Consider the following 26,263-nt stretch of genomic DNA (forward strand, 5'->3'; position numbering starts at 1 on the left):
AAGATAGATTTAAAAGACATGCTATAGACTGAGAAAGTATTATTTGTGATCATACATCTGGCTAGGGTCTTATATTCAAGTTATTATAAGGAGCTTTCAAAACTCGATAATAAGAAAACAAATTTGCTATCAGTGCTTGCCACATTGTAGGCTAGGTGACATTCAAATAATAAAACTCCTTAAATGAAATGTTGATTTATAGCAAGGGTGGGCAACTTGTTTTGGTAAAGAGCCAGGTAGTAATAAATATTTTAGGCCAGTCACATACAGTCTTTGTTGTATATGCTTCTTTCAGTTTTTGTTTTTGTTTTTTTTTTAACATCCCTTTAAAAATATAAAATTCATTCTAGGCTAATTGGCCTTTCAAAAACAGGCCATGGGCCAGAGTGGCCCACATTTGGGCACTAGTCTCCTGGCCTCTGCTTTAGACTGAAAGTCTCTGCTTTCTGGCATTAGGGCCGCTGGTATAAAAGGAGACATTCAGGAAATCGTAAAATTTTGAGTTCAGGTCTGAATGATTCTTAATTAACAATTGATTTGAGAGGTGTCATTAAACAAGTGAACACAAACCAAAAGCCTAGTATTTAATACTTTTAAAATATTTAAGAATAAAACTGTTTCAGTTATCTTTGGTGACCTTTTTTACAGTCCGTGTGACCGCCCTCGAGTCATTGAGTCTCTGAGAGGAATTGAAGTGGTTGACGTTGCTGCTGGTGGAGCCCACAGTGCCTGCGTCACCGCAGCAGGGGACCTCTACACTTGGGGCAAAGGCCGGTATGGCCGCCTGGGACACAGCGACAGTGAGGACCAGTTAAAGCCAAAGCTGGTGAGAAGGCACCTTGAAAAGGTGCTCAGAGGCCTGGGGTGTCTCTTCACACCCTCACCATTGAAGGTGGTGGGGGAGGCAGCTTGCCATTGTCAATATCCCAATATGATTTTTAAAAGTCAAAAGTATTTCCTCTGCTAGTTTCTTTTGTTTTAGAGTTGATGGCCTTAGCCTCATTATTTACAAGTAGGTTTTTATTCAGTGAGTCATTTAAACAGGATAGTATTTGAAATACCCTTTTATTTATACTTTATATTATATATATTTATATATTAATATTATTTGGCATCTAGCTAATGCTTTGGTTTCTAGACGGCCCGCTGTATTTTGGGTGAGGCAGTAAATAAGACTTCCTGGTGTGGTAGGATTGACTCATTGGGGACACTGATTCCTGTCTCCTATAGTTTAGATTTATTTGGTTCAAACAGATGAAGGCATTTCTGTCTTATCTTACAGGTTTATTAAAATTGCAAGTGCTTTGCAAAGGCTTAAAACAACCCTCACCGCCCCGCAAAGAGCATCAGAGTACTTTAAAGCCTTTCCTGGGGCACCTGAGTGGCTCAGTCGGTTAAGTGTCTGACTCTTGATTTCTGTTCCGGTCATGATCTCAGGGTCATGAGATTGAGCCCTGCATCAGGCTCCGCGCTCATGTGGAGTCTGCTTGAGATTCTATCTCTACCTCTGCCCCTCCCCCCACTCTCGAGCTGGAGCCTGCTCTATCTCTCTCACTCAAATAAGTAAATCTTTTTCTTTTTTTAAAGATTGTATTTATTTATTTGACAGAGAGCACAAGCAGGGGCAGTGGGAGAGGGAAAAGCAGGCTCCCTGCTGAGCAGGGAGCCCAATGCTGGACTTGGTCCAGGACCCTGGGATCATGACCTGAGCCGAAGGCAGATGCTTAACCGACTGAGCCATCCAGATGCCCATAAATAAATCTTTTTAAAAAATTAAGAAAAATAAAGACTTTCCTTAGGTAAACTTTCTTTCTACTGCAGTCAGATAACCTTGATTCCTTTTCTCTGAAGGTGGAAGCACTGCAGGGCCACCGCGTGGTTGATGTCGCCTGTGGCAGTGGAGATGCTCAGACCCTCTGCCTCACTGATGATGATACTGTCTGGTCCTGGGGGGACGGGGACTATGGCAAGCTTGGCCGAGGAGGCAGTGATGGCTGTAAAGTACCCATGAAGGTATTTGTGTCTGTGCAGTGGGAGAAAGGCACCTTTCCCAACGATCTTGGGATGGTTTGAGGTCTTTCTGGAGCTCTTAGAGCCCCCTGGGCCCTCCCAGGAGCATGGGGGCTCGCTGCCCCATCCCCCTCTGTGTGCTTCTCAGGAGTATTTTAACCTCATCTTACCTTCTTTGCAGAAAATATAATGGGTAATTGAGTAAAAAGTGAATGAAAGGCCCAAAGGTATTGAGATATTTTAAGTGCTATTTGTGCTGTCTTGGGAAATTTATATAATTTACTGAGACCTGTGGTTTTATGTAGTATGTAGACCTCTTTGAGGAAAAGGGTAACAAATTGTTCATGGTCTTTTCAATTTACAGAGTTGTATAGTTATGAATGTAACAGTACTTGCTGAAGGGGTTACATCTGGCTTAGCCAGAGGCTGATTTAAATGGACATCTTGTGACAAGCTAAAAGAAGAGGCTACAGGCCTGGGTTGGGGGTCAGATTGCTTTTCTCCATGTGACCTGCATGATTCTGAGCAATTTCGTAACTTTGTGAGACTGCCTTGCTCTTGCGTATGGGCAGTTGGCAGAGATTAAGTTCACCGATGTGTTTAGATCATGTGCTGACTGCTGTGCTGCCTGCAGGGTGCATGAACATGACCAGGCCATTTAGCTGAGGTGCTTTGTTGCGGATTTGGGAGGGTGTGTGCTGTGAAAGAAAACCAGAAACTGTTCTCTGCTTGGTGTCCAGTCTTGTTAGGGAGCACAAGCAGGGGCAGTGGGAGAGGGAAAAGCAGGCTCCCTGCTGAGCAGGGAGCCCAATGCTGGACTTGGTCCAGGACCCTGGGATCATGACCTGAGCCGAAGGCAGATGCTTAACCGACTGAGCCATCCAGATGCCCATAAATAAATCTTTTTAAAAAATTAAGAAAAATAAAGACTTTCCTTAGGTAAACTTTCTTTCTACTGCAGTCAGATAACCTTGATTCCTTTTCTCTGAAGGTGGAAGCACTGCAGGGCCACCGCGTGGTTGATGTCGCCTGTGGCAGTGGAGATGCTCAGACCCTCTGCCTCACTGATGATGATACTGTCTGGTCCTGGGGGGACGGGGACTATGGCAAGCTTGGCCGAGGAGGCAGTGATGGCTGTAAAGTACCCATGAAGGTATTTGTGTCTGTGCAGTGGGAGAAAGGCACCTTTCCCAACGATCTTGGGATGGTTTGAGGTCTTTCTGGAGCTCTTAGAGCCCCCTGGGCCCTCCCAGGAGCATGGGGGCTCGCTGCCCCATCCCCCTCTGTGTGCTTCTCAGGAGTATTTTAACCTCATCTTACCTTCTTTGCAGAAAATATAATGGGTAATTGAGTAAAAAGTGAATGAAAGGCCCAAAGGTATTGAGATATTTTAAGTGCTATTTGTGCTGTCTTGGGAAATTTATATAATTTACTGAGACCTGTGGTTTTATGTAGTATGTAGACCTCTTTGAGGAAAAGGGTAACAAATTGTTCATGGTCTTTTCAATTTACAGAGTTGTATAGTTATGAATGTAACAGTACTTGCTGAAGGGGTTACATCTGGCTTAGCCAGAGGCTGATTTAAATGGACATCTTGTGACAAGCTAAAAGAAGAGGCTACAGGCCTGGGTTGGGGGTCAGATTGCTTTTCTCCATGTGACCTGCATGATTCTGAGCAATTTCGTAACTTTGTGAGACTGCCTTGCTCTTGCGTATGGGCAGTTGGCAGAGATTAAGTTCACCGATGTGTTTAGATCATGTGCTGACTGCTGTGCTGCCTGCAGGGTGCATGAACATGACCAGGCCATTTAGCTGAGGTGCTTTGTTGCGGATTTGGGAGGGTGTGTGCTGTGAAAGAAAACCAGAAACTGTTCTCTGCTTGGTGTCCAGTCTTGTTAGGGATCTGGGACTGTGTGTGCGGAATAGAGACCCCCATGGTGCACAGGCAGCCCTGGGGGGCAGCATTCTACCAGAGGCCCCTCAGATGGGACAAGAGCCTAGACTAGAACTGCATAGCTTTTCTTCCCAGAGCTGTGCTGCCCAGTACAGTAGCTGTTGGCCACACATGGCTATTTAATTTTAAATTTAACTCAATTAAGAGTAGGTAAAGTTAAAATTCACTTCCTTGCTCACACTGGCCGCATTTCATGTGCTCAGTAGCTGCACGTGTCTGGCAGCTTCCATTTGGGCATTGTGGACACAACACATTTCCATCACTGCAGAGAGTGGTTGGCCAGTGCTGCCTGCAGCCAAAGCCTGATGGAGATGTGCCTGGAAGCACCCCTGTGCCTTGGTGGGCACTGCTGGAAAACCAGAAGCTCAGGGCTTCCTCCTCAGTCTTATCATCTCTTGGTCCTTTTCTCTCTCAGGTGTACGGTATTTTAACCATGTTACAGGTTACTTAGGGTTTCCAAATTTATGAAAAAACTGTCGGTTGTAGACTTTATTATGGTTAGGAAAGCTTAGACACAGGCTTTGAACCTTCAGGGATTAGGATGTTGGACATTGCTGGGACGGAGGTCATTACTGATGTGATTGTGACAGAGGTGAAGGTGAGGAGAGAACTGAGAGAATTGATTGTTTTAATTAATTTAAATTTAAAATCAAATATGAGATCTTAAGTCTGAGAACAGTCATGGATAATAGGAACATAGCTTGCTGGGTGAGAAAAGGTGATGACTAGATTAGTGAGCCCTCTGGGTATTGGCTGTGAAGGGCCTGGACCCCAAGTGTTCAGGGGTGGAGGTGAATTCCAGTACTGGCCTGACCAAGGTCATATTTAATTTAATTAATCCGGATAGATGGATAGGGCTTGTCTAAAGGCCGTAGCCGTGGTCCTCTTGGCCAGCCCTCCTCCCCATTGCTTGTTGCTCCTCTCCTGTGGGCCTGTGGGGTCTGAGAGGGCTGGAGGGCAGAGGAGAAGTATAAGGCTTACTGGAAAATGGGGCCACCACACCACAAAGAAAGAGAAATGGAATTGGGAAAGTGGATTCTGGGGGGAAGTGATCACAGACCTTCAACTGTGACATGTCCATTTTTAGTGACACATGCTGGGTCTCGTTGTGCAGTAGCATGGGCTCGTGGACAGTGTTACCATGTGTGCCTTCAAAGCCAGGCATTCCTGTTCCTCCTGAGAACACTTACTTGGTTAGGTAGAGTAGGATTTTAAGTTGTATGAAAATTTGACCTGAGTAAGGATTTTCAGAGTTCCTTATTAGATTTAATTCAGTCTCTGTGTGGTTGCAGCAGTCAGCAAAAACCTTGATTCAGTCTCAATGAACCTTTTTCCCTTCCAGATTGATTCTCTTACAGGCCTTGGAGTGGTTAAAGTAGAATGTGGATCCCAGTTTTCTGTTGCCCTTACCAAATCTGGTGCTGTTTATACTTGGTATGTAAGATTCTATTTGTTTAATATCACCAAAACTGGCTTACTAATGTGAAGTTAATATAACTTCTGTTAATATAGCTGACATATCATAGATTGAGACGTAACTTCTATAGCCGGCTGTGATTTGTGTCCTGAAGTATGGTGCTTAAGCCAGTAGGGTGGGGCAGGGTGGTAAATGACAGGGCCTTGCACTCATAATTCTATATTTCCTTTTGTGCAGGGGCAAAGGTGACTATCACAGGCTGGGCCATGGATCTGATGACCATGTTAGAAGACCTCGGCAGGTCCAAGGGTTGCAGGGGAAGAAAGTCATTGCTATTGCCACTGGTTCCCTGCACTGTGTGTGCTGCACTGAGGATGGTAGGTGGGAGGCCCAATGTTGTGACACAGAGGCCTTTAAAATCTAAGCGGTCTGTTCAGGAATAAATATTTATTCCTGAACAGCTTTAAGGAATGGGGAGCAATTATAGCATACCTGAGAATTTCTGTGGTGAGCAGGGCTCTGGCTCTTGTCATCTTCAGCCCCTGGTGTTAAAACTTGTGAATATGTTCTATTTCACAGCTGTGCAGAAAAGAGCTAACAAAGCACATCTGATACTGCTGTCCTTAGGAAGGGCTGCTTGCAAGGTGGCCCTCAGCCGGCCTCTAGGAACCTGAATTTTGGGAGGGCTCCCTCCCTGCTCTAATTGACAAAAGGCCTTGCTGTGCCTAAACTGAACAATGTGATCTCTGCTGAAACCTGTTTCCTGGAACTTGGGTATGTGCCAGGCAGAAGTGTCCATGTGAAAACCGCTAGTGAAAACCCCGGGTGCCAAAGTCTCTAATGAGCTTCCTTGGTAGACAACACTTTACATGTGTTGCCACAACTCATTGCTAGAGGAATGAAGCTTGTCCTGTGTAACTCCACTGGCATAGGGTCATTGGAAGCTTGTACCTGATTTCCTCTGGACTTCACCCCATGTGCTTTTCCCCTTTGCTCATTTTTCTTTGTGCCCTTTCACTGTGACTGTATGCTGAGGCCTGGGAGTTTACCCAATGAATCCACAAACCTGAAGGTGGTCTTGGGGACCAGTACAATGGCAGAAGTGACTGTACAGATGGAATCAAGGTTGATAATCAGCTGACATTACAATATGGAAATTATTCTGGATAATTAGGTGGGCTAGTGTAATTACACAGACCCTTCACAGCAGAAAAGGATGCAGAAGAGTCAGTCAAAGAGATATGACAGATAAGAGGCAGGGGAGATTTTTCAAAGTGTGAGAAGGTCTTGATCCACCATTGTTGGCTACAAAGATGGAGGAAAGGGGCCAGGGAATGTGGGTGGCCTTTGGAAGCTAGGAACAGCTGTCAGCTTACAGCCCACAAGGAAACAGGACGTTGGTCCTCCAAAGAACTTAATTCCAATAGCCTGAATGAGCAAGGAAATGGGTTCTCTCCCCCAGAGTGTCCAGAAGGGATGCAGACTGCTGATACCTAGCCGTTAGCCTAGTCAGACTCATGTTAGACTTCTGACGTACAGAACTGAAAGAACTGTTTAAGCCAGTAAGTTGTGGTAATTTGTTACGGTAATAATAGAAAACTCTAATGTACCATCTTTCATTAAAACATTCATTTCCCCATTTTGTTCCCTTTTAAAGCCTTTGGTGAATTTTATGAATATGTACCCTTCATTTGTTTCGTTTATGGAAGAGTTTCATATATGAATTAGTAATTTTTATGGCCTATTGTGGGCTGACATTGTAGTTCTTTTTTTTTTTTTTTTTAAAGATTTTATTTATTTATTTGACAGAGATAGAGACAGCCAGCGAGAGAGGGAACACAAGCAGGGGGAGTGGGAGAGGAAGAAGCAGGCTCATAGCGGAGGAGCCTGATGTGGGGCCCGATCCCACAACGCCGGGATCACGCGCTGAGCCAAAGGCAGACGCTTAACCACTGTGCCACCCAGGCGCCCCTCACACCACCCAGGCGCCCCTGTAGTTCTTAATCAAGAACTTAGAACACATTTTTTATTTGCTTCATTTTCATTCTTTAAATTTTTGAAGCAAATCACACACTTAGAGAACAGTTGGAAGTGTAGTAGAAAGACCTTCTTTTTGATCCATGTGAGAGTCAGGTACTGCCCATCATCCTGAACATTTGAGTGTTTATTTCCTACAAACAGGGACACTACTAAACAATCCCAACAGGGCTGTGCATTTGGGAAATTCACACTGGTTATTACTACACCGATAAATGTACGCCCATTTATGCTACAACACAGGTTATATTTAGCTGAAACAGGTTCTTGTCTCTGCTCTGAGACAATCCTCAGGTGACTGTGAGCATCATTCTTTGACACTTCTTCAGTCTTCCTGAGTCTTTTGGACTGTGACATTTTTGAATATTAGACACTTGTTATTTTGTAGAACATCCCTCAGTTTGAGTTTGTCTGAATCTCCTCAGTAGATTCAAGTTGCTCATCTTTGATCTTAATTCATGCTGTGTTCTTAATTCATTCTTAATTCATCAGGTGACACGCAGTTTCTCTTTTGTCTCATTATCAGTGGTGTTAACTTCAATCACTCGATTAAGGTGATGGCTGCCAGGCTTTTCCACTGTGAACATCTTTTGTAACTAATAAGTATTTGGGAGGGTATTTGAAACTATTTAAATATCCCTTTTCTCATTGAATATTTTATTCTCATCAAATGTTTAATTATTTTTTTCATTTACACCTGTGTGGGACTCATGGTTTCCCAGTTTATTCAATGGATTATATATAATCTGTTACTGTTACTAATTTTGATGCTCAAATTGGCCCTAGTAGGCTTGCTTTATTTGCTGGTGTGTGCCCATCATTCACTGAATACTTCCTTGCTTTCTGGCCTAATAGACACCCTATCCTCTTCTTGACTCCCCATGGCCCATGCCTAGCATTGGCCATTTCCCTAAGGAGTCCTGGTGTCTTTAGAGGAGAATGATGTTTAGAATTCAGATCAGGTCAATAGATGTGCTCATTACTTTTGGGATGTCACTGCTCCCAGGCCTTCTGAGTGGACAGAACCATGGAATACATGTGTAAATAATATACAGATTTGTATCCATGTTGTTTTGTATCTATGTATGTATATTGAATACCACACATTTACACCAGGACCACAGGTTCCAGTTCTGTACCACAGGGTTCATTCTAGTTTTCTCTCTTGCCATACTTATAACTCCTTTCTCTTTTGGTGAGAATCCTGGATTTCATTATCCCTAGTGCAGTGATTCAGTCACTATGCCTGCGTGTGACCAGTGTCCCATCATCTTTGCCTTTGCCCTCTCCCCTGAATGATTCCTCACCTGTCTCAGGCTGTGACTGCCCACTCTGGGCCACCCCCACACATGGGGTACTGGTCTCTCTGCTTGGGCCAATTCCCCACACTGGGACACCCCCTATATGCAAGTTTTTGTCATTTGTGGACTCTGATTCTCTGCATCCAGCTGTACCTCTGCAGAGAAGTCCTCTTCCCCTTACTTGTGCTGTGACGCCCACCCAGTGGCTTTAGGACTAATGGGAAGGGGCAGGACTCAAGCACACTGCCCTTGATCATGTAGGCATCACACTTTATAGAGAGCTGCTTGTGGCTGCATGGCTCCCTGAGGAGTCTTTGTGGATATGGCAACTAACCTCATTTCTGTTTTAGTCACTGAGTGATCTTCCCTTAGAACAGTTTTCTGGTGGTGGTTCATGGTTAGGATTTCACATGGTACAGTATAAAAATATGATTCTCATCAATGATGAATCTCATGTTTAGGTTATGAATAACTCTAGGAAGAACTGTGTTTCTTTTAAAAACAGGGGTGGTGTTTTTTTAAAAACTGATTTTTTCCTCTCCATTTAACATAAAAAATTAATTTGGGCAATTAAGAATTTTACCATCTGTTTTACTGTTACTTGTTCTGATTAAGAACTGCTGCAGTTATGTGCTTAGTCCTGTGAACAAATGCTATTTTAAGACCAGAATCTTATGCCTCTTACTAGAAAAGGCATGTTGGTTGGCAGGGACTGTTGAGTTCTGAGAAGCATCCTATCTCTTTGGATGCTGTGCTTAGAGATATGTAGATCACACATGAAGTTGATATTCAGACAGTTGACCACCAACACCCATTGAAAGGAGTATGATTGTGATGGGAAGATGTTGGTGGTTGCGCATTCATTAGTCCTAGTATACAAATTCTTGTTCTAAATTCACTTCATTTAGGAGAAGTTTATACATGGGGCGACAATGATGAGGGACAACTGGGAGATGGAACTACAAATGCCATCCAGAGGCCTCGATTGGTAGCCGCCCTTCAGGGTAAAAAGGTCAACCGCGTGGCCTGCGGCTCAGCACATACCCTTGCCTGGTCAACCAGCAAGCCTGCCAGTGCTGGGAAGCTTCCTGCACAGGTCAGTACTGATTGGGCCAGGTGGGCTAGGAGGTGTACAAATAGTGACAGAGTTACTATCTGTGTATTGAATTATGGATGTATGCCACACTCACACTTCATTTTCCATTGTATATCTATAGAGGTGTTCCACTGAAAATAGTTCAGGATCATAATGTGAAAAACAGTACTTTTAAGAACCTTAAAATTCACGTTAACCAACATTCTATATATATCAGTGTGTCACCTGTCATTCTAAATCTATCATAAACTATATAAAACCCTTCTGATAGTACAAGCTGCACATATTCCTTGGTAAATATATTTCTGTAGACTAATTTTTTTTAGTATTTTCCTTGGTTTACATTACTTGACTCAAGCAGTCAAGCTGGCCAGAATATTATTCTAAAAACAATGAGGTTATTCGTACCAGAGTCAGAAGTCACAGTGCTTCTCTGTTTTTGAAAAAAATATTTTCACAGTTTATCTGTAAACTACAGCTTACCTGTGCATTTGACACCTAAGTTGACTTAACGCAGTCTCAATGTTTCAGGTTCCCATGGAATACAATCACTTGCAGGAAATCCCCATAATAGCACTACGGAATCGGCTGCTTCTGCTACATCACATCTCAGAGCTCTTCTGCCCCTGTATCCCCATGTTTGACCTGGAGGGCTCTCTTGATGAGACTGGACTCGGGCCTTCTGTGGGGTTTGACACTCTGCGAGGAATTCTGATATCCCAGGGAAAGGTACTCTTGTAGCAATCTTTGCTGTAGGCAAAACTGGTATTTTCAGTAAACTTTAATCGAACAAAAATTCCCAAACTGGGAATGTAGAGAATACAGCTTATTCAGCAGATGTTCATTGAACTTCTGCTATATGCCAGGCTCTGTTCTGGGTGCTCAGAATGCATCAATGAAAAACAGACAAAAATGTCTTCTCTGTTAGAGCTTACATTAAAAATTAATAGTGTGGTGCGGCATTTTCCCGTTGTAATCTCTGCTTCCCACCTCCCCAAAGGGTGGGGTGGTTTGCAAAACTAAGCCTTCTTGGCAATGTTCTCTGCTTGGCTAACCTTGAGGCATTATACCAAATCCCCACCGGCAGCAGGAAGGAAAAATGACCTGATTTCTTCCTCAGGGATGTCCAGCAGAGGGCGCCAGATACTCTAGATGACTTAGATGAAAGTTCAGAGCCAGGATATGTAGAGATTCCTCGTCAAACGGTATTTTAACAGGCTGTGAATAGAATCATGAATGAGGGCACATAAAAATCACCAGACAGATTTTGACCCATCAATGTTTGTAATAATTTGAGCTTTCTAGAAATAGGATGCTTGATTCAGGAGTTAAGTTTCTGGCAAGCAGGTTGACAGGATGTTCTAAAAGAACCATGTGTGATAGGGGAAATATTTGCCAAAAAAAAGCATAGAGGTCAGATTTGAGGACTGCTAATTCTAAAGAGTCTGTGATTCTGAGACCTATTTTGTGGCCTATTTTGTTATCAAAGATGATGGTCTTTTAAAATTTTAATTTAATTTAATTTAAAAAAATTTTTAAAAAAGATTTTTATTTATTTGACAGAGAGCACAAGTAGGGGTAAGAGGGAGAAGGAGAAGCAGGCTCCCTGCTGAGCAGGGAACCCGATGCAGGACTCGATCCCAAGACCTTGGGATCATGACCTGAGCTGAAGGCAGACACTTAACAGACTGAGCCACTCAGCCACCTCTAATTTTTATTTTATTTTTTTTTTAAGATTTGTTTATTTATTAGAGAGAGCATGCCCACACATGTAAGTGGGGAAGAGTCAGAGGGAGAGACTCCCTGCTGAGCATGGAGCCCGATGTAGGGCTCGTTTCCATGACCCATGAAATTGTGACCTGAGCTGAAACCAAGCGTCAGACGTTCAACCAACTGAGACCCAGGCGCCCCATATGGGTTTTTTTTTTCTTAAATGATAATAAAATCTAGATGTTTTGGAGTCCCGTCCAAGCAAATTTTTTTTTTCCCTCAGGATTGGCTTTGTTTGCACTTAGCTGAAGGGGACTGGTACACACATTTTCTTTTCTTTTTAAAGATTTTATTTATTTGTCAGAGAGAGAGCACAAGCAGGGGGAGAAGCAGGCTCCCCAGTGAGCAGGGAGCCTGATGTGGGACTTGATCCCAGGACCCTGAGATCATGACTTGAGTCAAAGGCAGACGCTTAACCGACTGAGCCACCCAGGCATCTCCACACATTTTATTTTCACGTGTGGCTTAGAGACAAGTGGACATTGATAAGGATTGTGGTAATGGTAACATTTCTCTGATGGTGGGGAACAAGAAAATGTTGTGTGTTGGTAACATTGGTATGAAGCTTAACTTCAACCATTTTTTAATAATAAAAAGTAGGAAATTTGATCCCTTTTACCATTTTTTAATCCGTCGGAGTAGAGGTGATAATAGATAGCTAGGGGAAAAAGCCTTCCCTCATAGGGAGAAAACCAAGTGAGAGGCAGGAGGTGTTCCACATGGACTGCATGAGTGTTCTGCAGGCTGTGAGCACAGGGTCAGGACAGCAGGAGTGCCGAGGGAGTCCAGCAGGCACCCTCAGTGGCAGGAATGAGTAATCCACCTCTGTTCTGGTCCTGGGTAGGAAAGGATCATATGTGCTGGAAAATTTGGGGAATGGGTGTTGTTTGTGACCGTGGAGAGTTATTACCAGGATGCCTTTCAGAGCACAGAAGTGAGAGAGCACCATAGGAGAGCCAGGCTGGGTAAGGCCATTCAGAGAAGAGAAATGCATGTTCCTGTGGAGGAGGAACTGCCCTTGGTTCTGGGCTGAGCAGTTAGTAAAGCAGAGGTTAGGCAGGGTGGAGGGCAAAAGTAGCTGGTAGGTGTTATACAAGGGTGCGTGGTGAGCTCCTCTGTGAGCCCCTGTGTGTTGTGATGGGTTTGCCTCCGTGGGCTGGTTGTCTCTCTGACACCCTCACTTGCTTCTCTACTTCTGAAGCCGCCACCTTTGGCTGCTTAGGGCTCTTGCCCTTCCTGCTTTCAGAGGTTGGAGTTCTGATCTGGGAGAGGGACCTAGACCCTGTTGCAGGTACCTTGTACTCCCCCAGCCACCCTGTCTCTGGACAAGGGCTGGGTCATCCACTTGGCAGAGACCTGGGACTCCCACTGATCCTACCTCCTTTGAATCTCTTGAGTCTCCTTCCCTATGCCCGTCCTCACTGCTGCTGCCACTGCCCTAGTCCATATAAGCATGGCAGGCCTGCCTCTACCTGGGTGACGTTGGGCCCCACTCTCTTTTCTTGCTGTCTTGCACTGGGTATCCTGTATGTTCCCTCCTTCATTGGTCTCCGCATCCTCACCCCAAGCCTGGCTTGACCTACAGGACTCCCTGGCCCTGCTGCTGTTTTGTGGTTTTGTCAGGACTGTGACACTAAAGCATAGTGTTTAATGTCAGTCCTGCCACTCGTGGACTTGTGCTTTGTCTGGGAGCCCTTGGTTTTCTAGTCGATCCTCTGGGCCTGGCGTGAGTCCTAAGTCAGAGCAGACATGTGCCAGTGTCTGGCCCTCCGCACTCTGTCCGCAGAGGGTGATGGACTCCTCTTGCCTCCAGATGGTGGGCAGATGGCACAGGTGGGCCTCTACATAGGTTTGTACATGTGTTCCAGGCTGTGCCCCCGACACCACCTCATAATTAAAAAAAGAGAGTTTGTAGTCACGAAAATTTGACTTTTTGGAATATATATTATTTTAAAATTTGAATAAAATTTTAATTAAGGCTGAGCATATCTGATTGATGTTAAAAGCCAATATTCGCTAACATCAAAAATAACATCATGTTCAATTGACTAAAGAAAAGTAGTCTTTCATGTGATCTCTAAATTCTATTAGCTTTCTTTTTTTTTTTTCTTTAATGATTTTTTATTATATTATGTTAGTCACCATACAGTACATCCCCGGTTACCAATGTAAAGTTTGATGATTCATTAGTTCAGTATAACACCCAGCGCACCATGCAATACGTGCTCTCCTTACTACCCGTCACCCGTCTATCCCATTCCCCCACCCCCCTCCCCTCTGAGGACCTCAGTTTGTTTCTCATAGTCCATAGTCTCTCATGTTTCATTCCCCCTTCTGATTACCCCCCTTTCTTTATCCCTTTCTTCCCCTACCGATCATCCTAGTTGTTATATTCCATAGATGAGAGAAATCATATGATAGTTGTCTTTCTCTGCTTGACTTATTTCACTTAGCATTATCTCCTCCAGTGCCGTCCATGTTGCAGCAAATGTTGAGAACTCGTTTCTTCTGATAGCTGAGTAATATTCCATTGTATATATGGACCACAACTTCTTAATCCAGTCATCTGTTGAAGGGCATCTCGGCTCCTTCCACGACTTAGCTATTGTGGACAATGCTGCTATGAACATTGGGGTGCATATGGCCTGCCATGAGCCCAGGGATAAAATCTTCATCAACCTTTTTAAGGAAAAAGGAGCCCACATGATAAGTCAGGGTCTCTACTACACTTCACTCAGTTCACACCTGAGGTGTTCAGCCATGAGGGGGCTTCAGTCTGCACTGGGCACAATTCCTCAAGGCTGCTGGTGCATTATACATGCCGAGAAATAAAAAGAGACCAGCAGTGAGAAAGTACTTCACCCAGGGACCTGAGGAAAGAGCTTGTCATTCAAGGAAGTCCTTAAAATTAACCACAAAGAGAGCAACAGCCACTGGTTGGAGATGGATCCCGCCCCTACAGTCATGGTGTACCAAGGGAAGTATGGCCACAGGGAAGATGCTGGCTGTGGTCAGCCAGTCACGCCCCCACCTTAAAAAGCCAAAGCCGCCTTACCCAGCCACTCACAAGTTCTGCCTTCACAGGAAAATTGGTGAACTTTCTTATCTGACAAGATTTCAAGTTGCAAAAAGCACCACAAAAATAGATGGTCTATCGCTCTAGAAGAAAAACTGGCCTAACATCCACAGACCTTTTTCTACTAGAAGGTAGTTCTCGCAGTCAGGGGCGCCCCACACTCTGTACCAGGGTGGGCCACTAGGTGCTCTCACCCCCGCCTTCCTGGTGGTTACCTCACTGAGATCTGCAATGGTGAAGCCTATCCCAGCCAGCTGCTTCCCAGACAGGCTCAGCCAGATTGAGGCTCAGGGGACTCCCAGTCCGGATGGCGATGCCCAGTAACACACCTGCTCATTCAAGGCACAAGTAACAGGAGATACTTGAAATCAAATATAAAACATATAGTTCAATCAGCAACACCACAGAATAGCTCTACACTGGGCCTTCAGTGCCTTCTAAACCAATACCATGCTACCTAAATTCATGGAGACAGGTCCACTCCTTAAAACATTTTGTCCTAGTCTAAATTCATTGTTTCCTTTGTTCCTAAGTGGGCCTAGTTTCTGTATATGTGTTATCACCACAACTTTCTCTTTTCTACCAATAGGTATAAGCCACACAGAGGCTAATCTCCATTCCTTTGATGACAAAACAAACGGACAGAGTTTCTCAAGGAAGGTAGGTAGAGTACCTGAGAGGTAACAGGAGCCCTCAGCACAGATACTTAATGGAATAGGAGGGAGGGGATCAATTCAACTACCAAAACCCTCAGATCTGGATCCCAAGCTTCAGATACATTTACCCTGCAGAAATATGGTATTTCAGATCTTCCGTGTGCCAAACACTTTCTGGCCCTTAGCACCCTGCCACTCACTGACGGTTGGGCTCTGCATGTCCCTGCACCTGCGCACTGAAAATGCTAAAAACCAAATACTCAAAATGTTTGTCATTCCCAAGACAGAGTAGACATCAAGTAACTGGGGCAACACACAGCCACCTAAATGAGGCATCATGCCCTTAAGTGGGAGAAGGCCCACCCAGAAAGCGGAACATGTGTTGGTGTGCACAGGCGCGGGGCAGCGGGCTGAACAGGTAGCAGTCGCGGTTGGGCCTGACTCATCTTCTCCTCCATTGGGTGTCACGATCAGAAGTGTGTGGGTGAGTCCATTCTGCAGTTCTTCACAGATCCCCATGTGGACTCACTGTAGCCACCACCACAGTCATCCACAGATTCCTTTGAGGGAAAGGAGAGTCAGCAACTCACAGCCATGCCAGGGAAAGTCTGCAGGGTGCAGCTAGATGGACTTCCTCAGCTCTCCTGTACGACTGCACTACTGTCTGTGCTCAGACTGCCAACCCTCAGGATCACAGGCCCAGTGCATGCAGTTCTCACCCACAAACTTGACTTTCCAGACGCGGTGTGGGAAGGAGGAGGCTTTTCTGTCGGGACTAAACGAGCTCATCTTAGCAATACATCTGCCCAAAGACAGATTTGATCCCATCAGGCCTGCTAGGCCTCCTACCTCTTGAAACTTGACCTAGAGAGGAGAAAAGAAATAAATATGAAACAACCACAGCAGTAAATAAGCAATAGCAGCTACTATCTTCCACAGCTAACTGTCCTGAATATCTGTGGCAACAAGATGTTGCCCTTTTGTTACCCTTTACTCCTCTGCCCTGGTCGTGTAGAAGTCCAGCCAAAGTACCTCTGCTGCTGGATCTAAAGAGCTGTCACGAGTGGAGCCCACAAACAGTAACATTCAGATGCTGCTGCAATCACCCAACAAAAGAGAGAGCAAAACCCACAGAAAACATCTGTACAAGGCTGAAGAGCTCTGTGACTAAGCCTTATTTCTCTATGACTGCTCCTCCTCCTCCCTTGAGGGACTTTACGTCCCTTACTTCCTGCATACAAGCCTCTGAGAACCCTTTCTCAAAGACCGGTCTCACACTCCTTTCCCCTCACTGACACCACATGTTTACCTCCCCAGCCTTACACATTGTGGATGCCCGCTGGACAGCTGTGCTAATGGAAGCTCTGCTATGAATCATGCGGCACGGCCTGCCCACCCAATGCATGCAGCATGTTGCCACAGCACAAGCACCCTTAGGACCATGGTGTCTAAGTAAACATTCCCTCAAGAAATCACAGACCTTGGTTGGGACACCCACACAGGGTGGTGGCAGCCCATGTGGTAAGTAACTACAATATGATTCATCCTCACTTCATAACTTTTAACCATAGCCAATCACTTCAGCACACTGCCTGGTCTCCATGAATAAGATGCCAGAACTCAAAAGCAGCTCCTCCTTAGCAGACTATCAGGACTCGATTTCGAACTGTAAATGGCTGAGACCAAACCTGGAGGCACCACTCAGCCAGAAAAGAACCTTCCTCCTGTCCCTTACTCATCTGCATGTATCCTACTCAACCCTGGGGTCACTGCATCTCCCCCAAGTACAATACCTATATTTCTCACCCTAAGCCAAGATTTTCAGACAGATCAGACCAAGAGCCCTACAAGGCCCTCACCTGGTGTGAACTCAGTAACCCTGCAGTTTTGTAGGCTACACAGTGCTTCAGAATCACCTGAGAAGCTCAGTCTAAAATAATGGCAAAAATGAAAAGTTTAGAAAAAATGTTGATGAAAATGCACTTTCTGTTGCCTCCTCCAGCTCAATCCTCACAATTTTAACTTCTTAGTAAGTTCTAGGGTGAGTTTAAATAGCTAATTTTCACACACAAATAATCATATAAACAAGACTTACAAAATAATGACACAATAATGATAATATCTTTCCTATGGAATGAAATGCTCCTTTTTGTGCCACATATTTGACTGTGTAAATTCACAACCAATTTCATTTAAACCTCATGGCAGTTCTTCAAGGTACCCAATATCCCTGGAGGAAACTGAGCTACAGAAAGGAAGAGGGATGTCCATCCATGAGAAACAAGATGCAGACCCAGCTTCACATCACCTCCATTTATAATACCAGTTAACAGAGACTGGATGTTTTTGGCCTCTCTGAAGGAAATGGCTACAGAAACACAGCTATGACTCTGCAAGGACAGGCACTCTATGTACCCAAGGTGGCTACTTCTGACAGTAGAATATAAAGTCATTTTAATTGCCTTAATCTGAATTTTCCAAATTTTCAGGAAGGAGCATGCTCATTAATTCGGCAATACATTTTAAAGTACCATTTTTATGTACACTGATTTTCGTGATTTTGTTATAAAACTAAATCATATTCAAATAAACAAAGAAAAAACCCTCCAGGAACATGCCTATGTTTTAGTGTCTCTAGAACACTTTGCACAGACAGTATGAGAATATCTGTGGGAGATATCTATCTATGGGAGAAGCTGATGCCAGCAGCAACCTGTGGCTGCCACAGGACGGCTGGACACCACCTTCTGGGTCAATCCGGTATCTTGAGCGCAACTCAAGATGAGTGGAATATCTCCCACTCTCACCCCTACTCTATTTTTGACCAAAAACAATTGTATGTCCATCTTTTTGTGGAAGATCTTTCTGGCTTGTGGAAGAAGCTTTGTATGAAATCTGAACTGAAGAGGACTCAACTCTGGTGGCCACTAGGTGTACTGAGCACCATGCATGCTGCACTGAACACGCTCATGTGCATTTTAAAATGCTAATATGAATTTTGTCCTTTATCCATTCTATTTTTCAAAAACATGTAATGAACATTTTCATAACATAAGGCACTGTGCTGTAACATAAAGACAAGGAAGGAAAAAAGAGGTATCCAAACATGATGAATGCAAAATCTGAGATAAGAGAAAGAAAAGGCATGCCTAACCTAGGTTCCAGGTCACCAAGGCTCAATGAGGCCAAAAGCCTCAGATTTTACCACGCCAGATCAGTCATGGCCCCAAGCACCTCTGTGTGTGGCTGGGGCAGGCATATGATCTAGGAATGCCCAACCATCTGTGTTAGCTGAGCTTTCCTCACTTACAAACTTCAGTGTTTAAGACCTAGTAACATACAGAAACAAGAAACCAAACATCTCCAAGGTGGGGAAATAAAACTCTTTTTTAAAGTAAACCAATAAACAGCCCATGGTTATTTTTGGAGAAAGGGCTATTTATAACAGTTTAGCATTAACAAGTTCACTGTTGTGGTATGGGGCATTTCCATCAGTATCAATGCAGAAACAAATTCACATAAATGATAAATATTTGTGTTTTAAACCAAACCCAAGAACAAACCTCTGGAGAAATGCCTTGAAGTCATGCAAACCAACATATAGGGTAAAAATCATGTGTTATTGCTAAAGGAACAAAGAATTTGTTCTTTGTAACTCTCTGTTTCTGTTCCAAGAGGTGGGGCCGCTTTCATTTGCATGTTAAATGTCAAGTGCACATAATACCATCATCAATGCTGGAGTTCTCTAGTTTTTAGTTAATTCTTTTAAACTAAGTAAGCTTATCTACACTTGGCAGCAGTATTAATTCAGAGATGGCCTACTTTTCATTTCTCCAATTACTAGAGAACAGTATTAGTGATTCTGGTCTATTAAGTAGGCAAAGAAAGCTATCAGAGCCATGAAAGGGTGAGGCTGGATGTGAATGGGAATTGTCCCCACATAAAATCTGATGCGTGGAGGGCCTCTCACCGCTCCCTGCTTCCCAGAACCCAACACAAGGAGGCAACTGAAGACACATTTGTAGCGTTGGGATCGCCAAGAAGCCCTGCTGCTATCCCAGAAAAGGGCACAGCCTTTCCAGCCCCTGCAGAAAAATCTGACAGAGAAACTAAGAGAACATGGGGTAGGTGGTCAGCAAAAATAACTCACAGTCCCACTGTAGGGCAAGGAGATGCTACAATGTACAAAAGTACAACTGTGCAAAGAGAGGCATCCAGTTCCAATTATGACAAATAGATGCAAAATATACCCTGTAAATGTCAGCAGCAGTTATCACTATGTAGTGGAAACACGGTCATTTTTACTTTTCCTCTTTGCTTATCTGTAGTGCATCCTTTCTGATTATCTGAAATAAGTTCTTCTTACTTCTGTTACAAAGAAAACAATTTGCTTTCCCACCTGGAAGCCTCAGCACCACAAGCAAGACATCACAGACAGGTGACAACTTGCTCCCTAAAGCTTCCTCTCTTCCCTCACAAAGCTAAGGGCGGGTCCTGACTCCCAACCATAAAACCATCCCACCTGAGGAGTGTCAGACTAAACAATTTCCCACGTGTTACCTGAATCCCGGTTCAATCCCTACCACAGGACCATGTTGGCGATCTCGGACCATAGTTGAGCCAAACAAGCTGCCAAAAACACATGACACAGATGGACAAAATTTAGAATCTGCTATAGGAAATATTATTACCCATAGATAAATCATGTCACAGTATTACTTTTAAATACTTTTCAAAAGTCAAATATTCTTTTTTTTTTTATTAAGTTCAATTAGCCACCATATAGTACCCAGATTTGATGTAGTGTTCAATAATTCATTAGTTGCATACATACCCAGTGCTCATCACAACCAGGTGCCTCCTTTTAAACCCATCACCCACACCCCATCCCCCACTCCTCCCTCTCTTCTGCAACCCTCAGTTTGTTTCCCGTGAATCCAAAGAGTGTATCATGGTTTGTCTCCCTCTCTGATTTCTTCCCATTCAGTTTTCCTCCTTCTCCTGTGGTCCTCTGTGCTATTTCTATGTTCCACATATGAGTGAAATCATATGATAATTGTCTTTCTCTGCCTGACTCATTTCACTTAGCATAATACCCTCCAGTTCCATCTATGTTCATGCAAAATGGTAAGTATTTACCCTTCTTGATGATTAGAGTAATATTCCAAAAGTCGAAAGTAATAATTTTATTGAGATAGGGAAGCAGGCCCAGCATGAACTGAAATCAAATCTTTGCAAAACAAAAGACAAATTAGTTGAGAATCAGAAGGGTCAGATGATGGAATGTTTTGAAAGCTAATAGAATTTCTCGATTGGAGTTAAGATGGCAGAGGAGAGGGGACCCTTTTCAGCCGGTCCCCTGAGTCAAGCTGGATAGGTACCAGACCAGCCTGGAATAACCACGAATCAGCCTGAGACGTAGGAAGATGCATCTGATCTCTACAAATGAACATCTCCAGTGCTGAGTATTGAGGTACGAAGCGGGAGCCGTGAAAATGGCGCACAGATACCGGAAGATAAACGGAAGGTAGGGAGCCGCCGCTGCTCGGGCGCGGGAAGCGGTAGCCAATTTTTGCACGGGGAGCGGCGGCCCGCAGACCGCACCCGCGAAACAGCAGACTGGTACCAAAACAGCAAGAATGAGACCGTGAGCCGGGAGCGCTTTACCAGGCATCTCGCGACCACCGGACCCGGTGCGCCACTGATTCAGACGGAGACCGAGATCCGGATGCTGCTAAAGGGGCGGGGTGGCTGGCGGCGTTAGGAAACACAAAGGACAGACGCGGCCCTGGAAGTGAGGCTGACGCGGGTGTGGGGCGCACATCCCGACGCTGCAGGGTTGAGCAGCACCAACAGTAACAGAGTTAAAGTGGCCAGAACATTAGTAGAGAACGGCCGCAATCCCTCTGTTCTCAGGACAGAGGCGAGATTCGCCACTGCTGCTCTGACTCTCGTAAAGAGGCACAACAGCAAACCGCCAGGGAAAGCCGCTAGAGAACAAAAGCCTGGAAATACCGGCTCAGGGAGTGCCCATCCCCATCCCCTCGGCAGGGGACATGGAGACTCTACCAAACAGGGTTGCCTGGACTATCGGCGCGCAGGCCCCTCTCCCCAGTATCGCAGCGCGTGCCTAAAAATCACAAAGCCCACACAACCGCCAAGAGTCATTGAGCGCCTGTCTTCGGCTTAGGGCGTGATCCCGGGCGTTCGAAAGGAAACCTCATCGGTCCTCCGCTGGAGCCTGCTTCTTCCTCTCCCACTCCCCCTGCTTGGGTTCCCTCTCTCGCTGGTTGGCTCGCCACACAAATAAATCAAATCTTTAAAGAAGAGTTCTTGCCATCCCTAAGAGATCTTTATAAGTAAACAAGGGCGCACCGACCTGGGTCCCGGCTGTCAATAATTTGGGCTCTGACAACCCCGCAACCTCTCCTCATCAGAATGATTAGAATGAGAAGTCCCCCCCAGCAAAGAAAAGACAATGAGTCTGTGGCTCTGCCACAGAACTAATGGATATGGATATACCAAATTACTTCAGAAATGGACCAGAGTAACAATGGTCAAGATGATGAGTAGACTTGAAAAAGTATTAATGAAAATGTTACTGAGAATATAGAATCCATAAGGGCGGAAATGAGAGTGAATCTGACAGAAATTAAAATTCTATGAGCCAAATGCAATCAAAACTAGAGGCTCTGACGGCCAGGGTCACTGAGGCAGAGAAATGTACAGTGAATTGGAGGATGGGTTAGTAGAAGAAAAACGAAACACAAGAAGCTGACTTAAAAATCCACGCCCACGAATGTAGGTTACAGGAGATTACTGACTTAATGAAACGCTCCAACGTCAGAATCATCGGTATCCCAAGGGGGTGGGAGAAAAACAGAGGTCTAGAAGAGATATTTGAACAAATTGTAGCTGAAAAAACTTCCCTAATCTAGCGAGTGAAACAAATATTCGCGGTTCAAGAGGCAGAGAGGACCTCCCAAGCTCAACCACCGACAAACCTACGCGACCGCCACGTCATAGTGCATTTCAAAAAATATTAGGATCCAAGGATACACTACTGAAAGCGGCAGGGCAAAGAAATTTCTCACATACCAAGGCAAAGGCATCAGAATTCACGCTCAGACTCCTCTACACAGACCTGAATGAGAGAGAAAGGGCTGGGGGCATTTTCAAAGCTTTTTCAGAGAAAAAACATGCCGCCATGATCCTTTATCCAGCAAGGCTGTCATTCAGAATTGATGGAGGTTAAAGACGCCCAGAATTGCTGTGGTCATTAACTACCTTTAACCACAAAAACCAGCTCCTACAGGAGATAAAGGGGGGTTCTATAAGTAAAAGGCCCGTGAGAGTATACAATGAACAAGAAAGTCACAACCATAGCAAAACACAGACTTTTACTGGCAACATGGCATCATTAAAGTTCTATCCTCTCAGTTCTAGTGTCAATGTAAAATGGTCTTAAACGCCTCCTAAACGCCACAGAGTTGCAGATTGATAAAAGAAATGACCCATCCATTTGCTGTCTACAAAGAGACTCATTTAACCCAAAGATGCATTCAGACTGAGAGTAAGGGGGATGGAGTACCATCTTTCACGCAAATGGACTCAAAAGAAGCTAGTAGCAATTCTCAATCAGATGAGATTGAGATTTTAAACTAGAGACTATAGTTAGAGACACAGAAAGGCACTATATTATTTAAAAGGATGTATCCAACAAGTGGATATGACAATTATAAATATATATGCTCCCTCAACAGGGGAGCAGCAAGATACACAAGCCAACTTTTAACCTGAATAAAGAGACATATAGATAAATATAATTAAATAGTAGGGGACTCCCAACACTCCACCTATCGAAATAGACAGAACACCTTTGCAAAAACCTAAGCAAAGAATCAAAGGCTTTGAATGACATACTGACGAAGTTGGACCTCATAGAATATATAGAACACTACACCCCAGAACCAAAGAATACTCATTCTATTCTGCAATGCCCAGGAACACTTCAAGAACAGACCATGTTCTCCTGGGACACAAAAACAGGTCTCAACCGATACTACAAAAGATTGTAAATTATCCTCATATTCTCAGACCACAACGCTTGAAATTGGAACTCAACCACAAGGAAAAATTTGTAAGTTAAATACAAAAACTGTGAGATCAAAACCATCCTGCTCAGGAATGAATTCAAAACCAGGGAAATCAAAATCAATTTAAACAATTTATGGAGACCAACAAGAGTGAAAACACAACAGTCCAAAACCATGGATACTGCAAGCCAGTCCTAAGAGGGAAATACATAGCCATCCAAGCTCACCTAAAAGAAATAGAAAAATATCCAAAATGCAGTTTTTATATTCCTCACCTCAAGAAGCTGGAACAGCAACAGAGGGACAGGCCTAATCCACCAATGAGGAAGCAGTTGACCAAGAAGAGCAGAAATCAATGAATTAGAAACCAGCAAGTACAGTAGACCAAATCAACAAGGACTAGAAGCGATGTCTTGAGAGAATCAATAAAATTGACAGACCACTGCAAGACTTATCCAAAAGAAAAGAGAAAGGGACCCAAATTACAAAATTATGAATGAAAAAGGAGAGGTCAGCAACCAACACCAATGAAATTGGAAGGATTTCATTAGAAACTTTTTCAACAGCTATATGCCAATAAACTACAATCTGGAAGACATGGACGCCTTCCTGGAAAACCATAAACTACCAAGACTGAAACAGGAAGAAATTGATTTCTTAAACAGGCCAATTATTTACGAAGAGATTGAGTCAGTGATAAACAACCTTCCAAACAAAACTCCAGGCTCGCGGACTACCTTTCCTGGGGAATTCTACCAAACATTCAAAGAAGAAATAATACCTCTTCTCCTAAAGCTATTTCAAAAAATAGAAACAGAAGGAAAGGTACCAAACTCATTTCCCATGAGGCCAATATTACCTTGATCCCCAAACCAGGCAATAGACCCCTCAAAAGGAGAATTACAGACCGATTTCCTAATGAAGCTATGGATGCCAAAATCCTCAACAAGATCCTTGCTAATAGGACCCAACAGTGCATTAAAAAGGATTATCCATCATGACCAAGTGGATTCATCCCCGGGATGCAGCGTGGTTCAAATCTCGCAAATCAATCAGCGTGATACATCATATCAACAAGAAAAGACTCAGGAACCATATGATCCTCCTTCGATTGATGCAGAAAAAGCATTTGAGAAAATACAGCATCCTTTCCTGATTAAAAACCCTTCAGAGTGTAGGAATAGAAGGTACATTTCTCAATCTCATAAAGCCATCTATGAAAAGCCTACAGCAAATATTAGTACTCAGAGGGAAAAGCTGGAAGCCTTTCCCCAAGACTGGAACACGCCAAGATGCCCACTCGCCACTATTATTCCCATAGTATTGTAAGTCCTTTGCAACAGCAATCAGACGACAAAAAGGGATCAAAGGTATAAATCGGCAAAGAAGAGTCAAAATGTCTCTTCGCAGATGACATGATACTCTATATGGAAAACCCAAAAGAATCCACTCCCAAACTTATTAGAAGTTATAGAGCAACAGAATGTGGCAGGATACAAAATTAATGCTCAGAAATCAGTTCCATTTCTATACACAAACAATGAGACTGAAGAAAGAGAAATTAGGGAATCCATCCCATTTACAATAGCACCAAAAACCATGTTACCTTGGAATTAACTTAACCAGAGACGTAAAGGACCTATATTCTAGAAACTATAAATCACTCTTGAAAGACATTGAGGAAGACATAAAAGATGGAAAAATTCCTGCTCACGGATCGGAAGAATTAACATAGTTAAAATGTCCATGCTACCCAGAGCAATCTACACTTTCAATGCCATCCCGATCAAAATACTGAGGACATTTTTCAAAGAACTGGAACAAATAGTCCTTAAATTTGTATGGAAACAGAAAAGGCCCCGAATCTCCAAGGAACTGTTGAAAAGGAAAGACAAAGCTGGGGGCATCACATTGCCGGATTTTGAGCTGTACTACAAAGCTGTGATCACAAAGACAGCATGGTACTGGCACAAAAACAGACACATAGACCAATGGAACAGAAAAGAGAACCCACAAATGGACCCTCGGCTCTTTGGGCAACTAATCTTTGATAAAGCAGGAAAAACATCCGTGGAAAAAGACAGTCTCTTCAATAAATGGTGCTGGGAAAATTGGACAGCTACATGCAAAAGAATGAAACTTGACCACTCTCTCACACCATACACAAAAATAAACTCCAAATGATGAAAGACCTCGATGTGAGACAGGAATCCATCAAAATTCTAGAGGAGAACATAGGCAGCAACCTCTACGACATTGGCCAAAGCAACTTTTTTCATGACACATCTCCAAAGGCAAGAGAAACATAAGATAAAATGAACTTATGGGACTTTATCAAGATAAAAAGCTTCTGCACAGCCAAGGAAACAGTCAAAAAAACTAAGAGGCAGCCCACGGAATGGGAGAAGATATTTGCAAATGACACTACAGATAAAGGACTGGTATCCAAGATCTACAAAGAACTTCTCAAACTCAATACACGAAACAAATAAATCAAAAAATGGCAGAAGATGCGAACAGACACTTTTCCTAATGAAGACATACAAATGGCTACAGACACACTGAAAAAGTCTCAAAATCATTAGGCATCAGGAAATCTCAAATCAAAACCACACTGGAGATACCACCTACGCCAGTAGAATGGCAAAATAGACAAGGCAAGAAACATCAATTGTTGGAGAGGATGCGGAGAAAGGATCCCTTCCTAGCATTGGTTGGTGGGAATGCATGTTAGTACAGCCACTCTTGGAAAACAGTGTGAGGTCCCCAAAAGTTAAAATTGAGCTACCCATGATCCAGCCATTGCACTACTGTAGTTCTACCCCAAAGATACAGACGTAGGAAGAGAAG

The 26,263-nt window shown here is 43.8% G+C and overlaps 1 protein-coding gene across 1 annotated transcript in view; it reads left to right on the forward strand.

The window, feature by feature from the left end:
- Positions 1-26,263, forward strand: part of HERC2 (HECT and RLD domain containing E3 ubiquitin protein ligase 2) — a 247,387-nt gene that overhangs the window by 208,720 nt on the left and 12,404 nt on the right. Inside the window, exons 80-85 of the mRNA XM_040642652.1 lie at positions 649-826; positions 1,852-2,013; positions 5,307-5,398; positions 5,619-5,758; positions 9,628-9,815; positions 10,347-10,544. Of these exons, the coding sequence (XP_040498586.1) occupies positions 649-826; positions 1,852-2,013; positions 5,307-5,398; positions 5,619-5,758; positions 9,628-9,815; positions 10,347-10,544 (958 nt within the window). The remainder of the gene's footprint in view (positions 1-648; positions 827-1,851; positions 2,014-5,306; positions 5,399-5,618; positions 5,759-9,627; positions 9,816-10,346; positions 10,545-26,263) is intronic.

Source organism: Ursus maritimus, unplaced genomic scaffold (genome assembly GCF_017311325.1).
Source record: "Ursus maritimus isolate PB19 unplaced genomic scaffold, ASM1731132v1 scaffold_27, whole genome shotgun sequence".
NCBI lineage: Eukaryota > Metazoa > Chordata > Mammalia > Carnivora > Ursidae > Ursus > Ursus maritimus.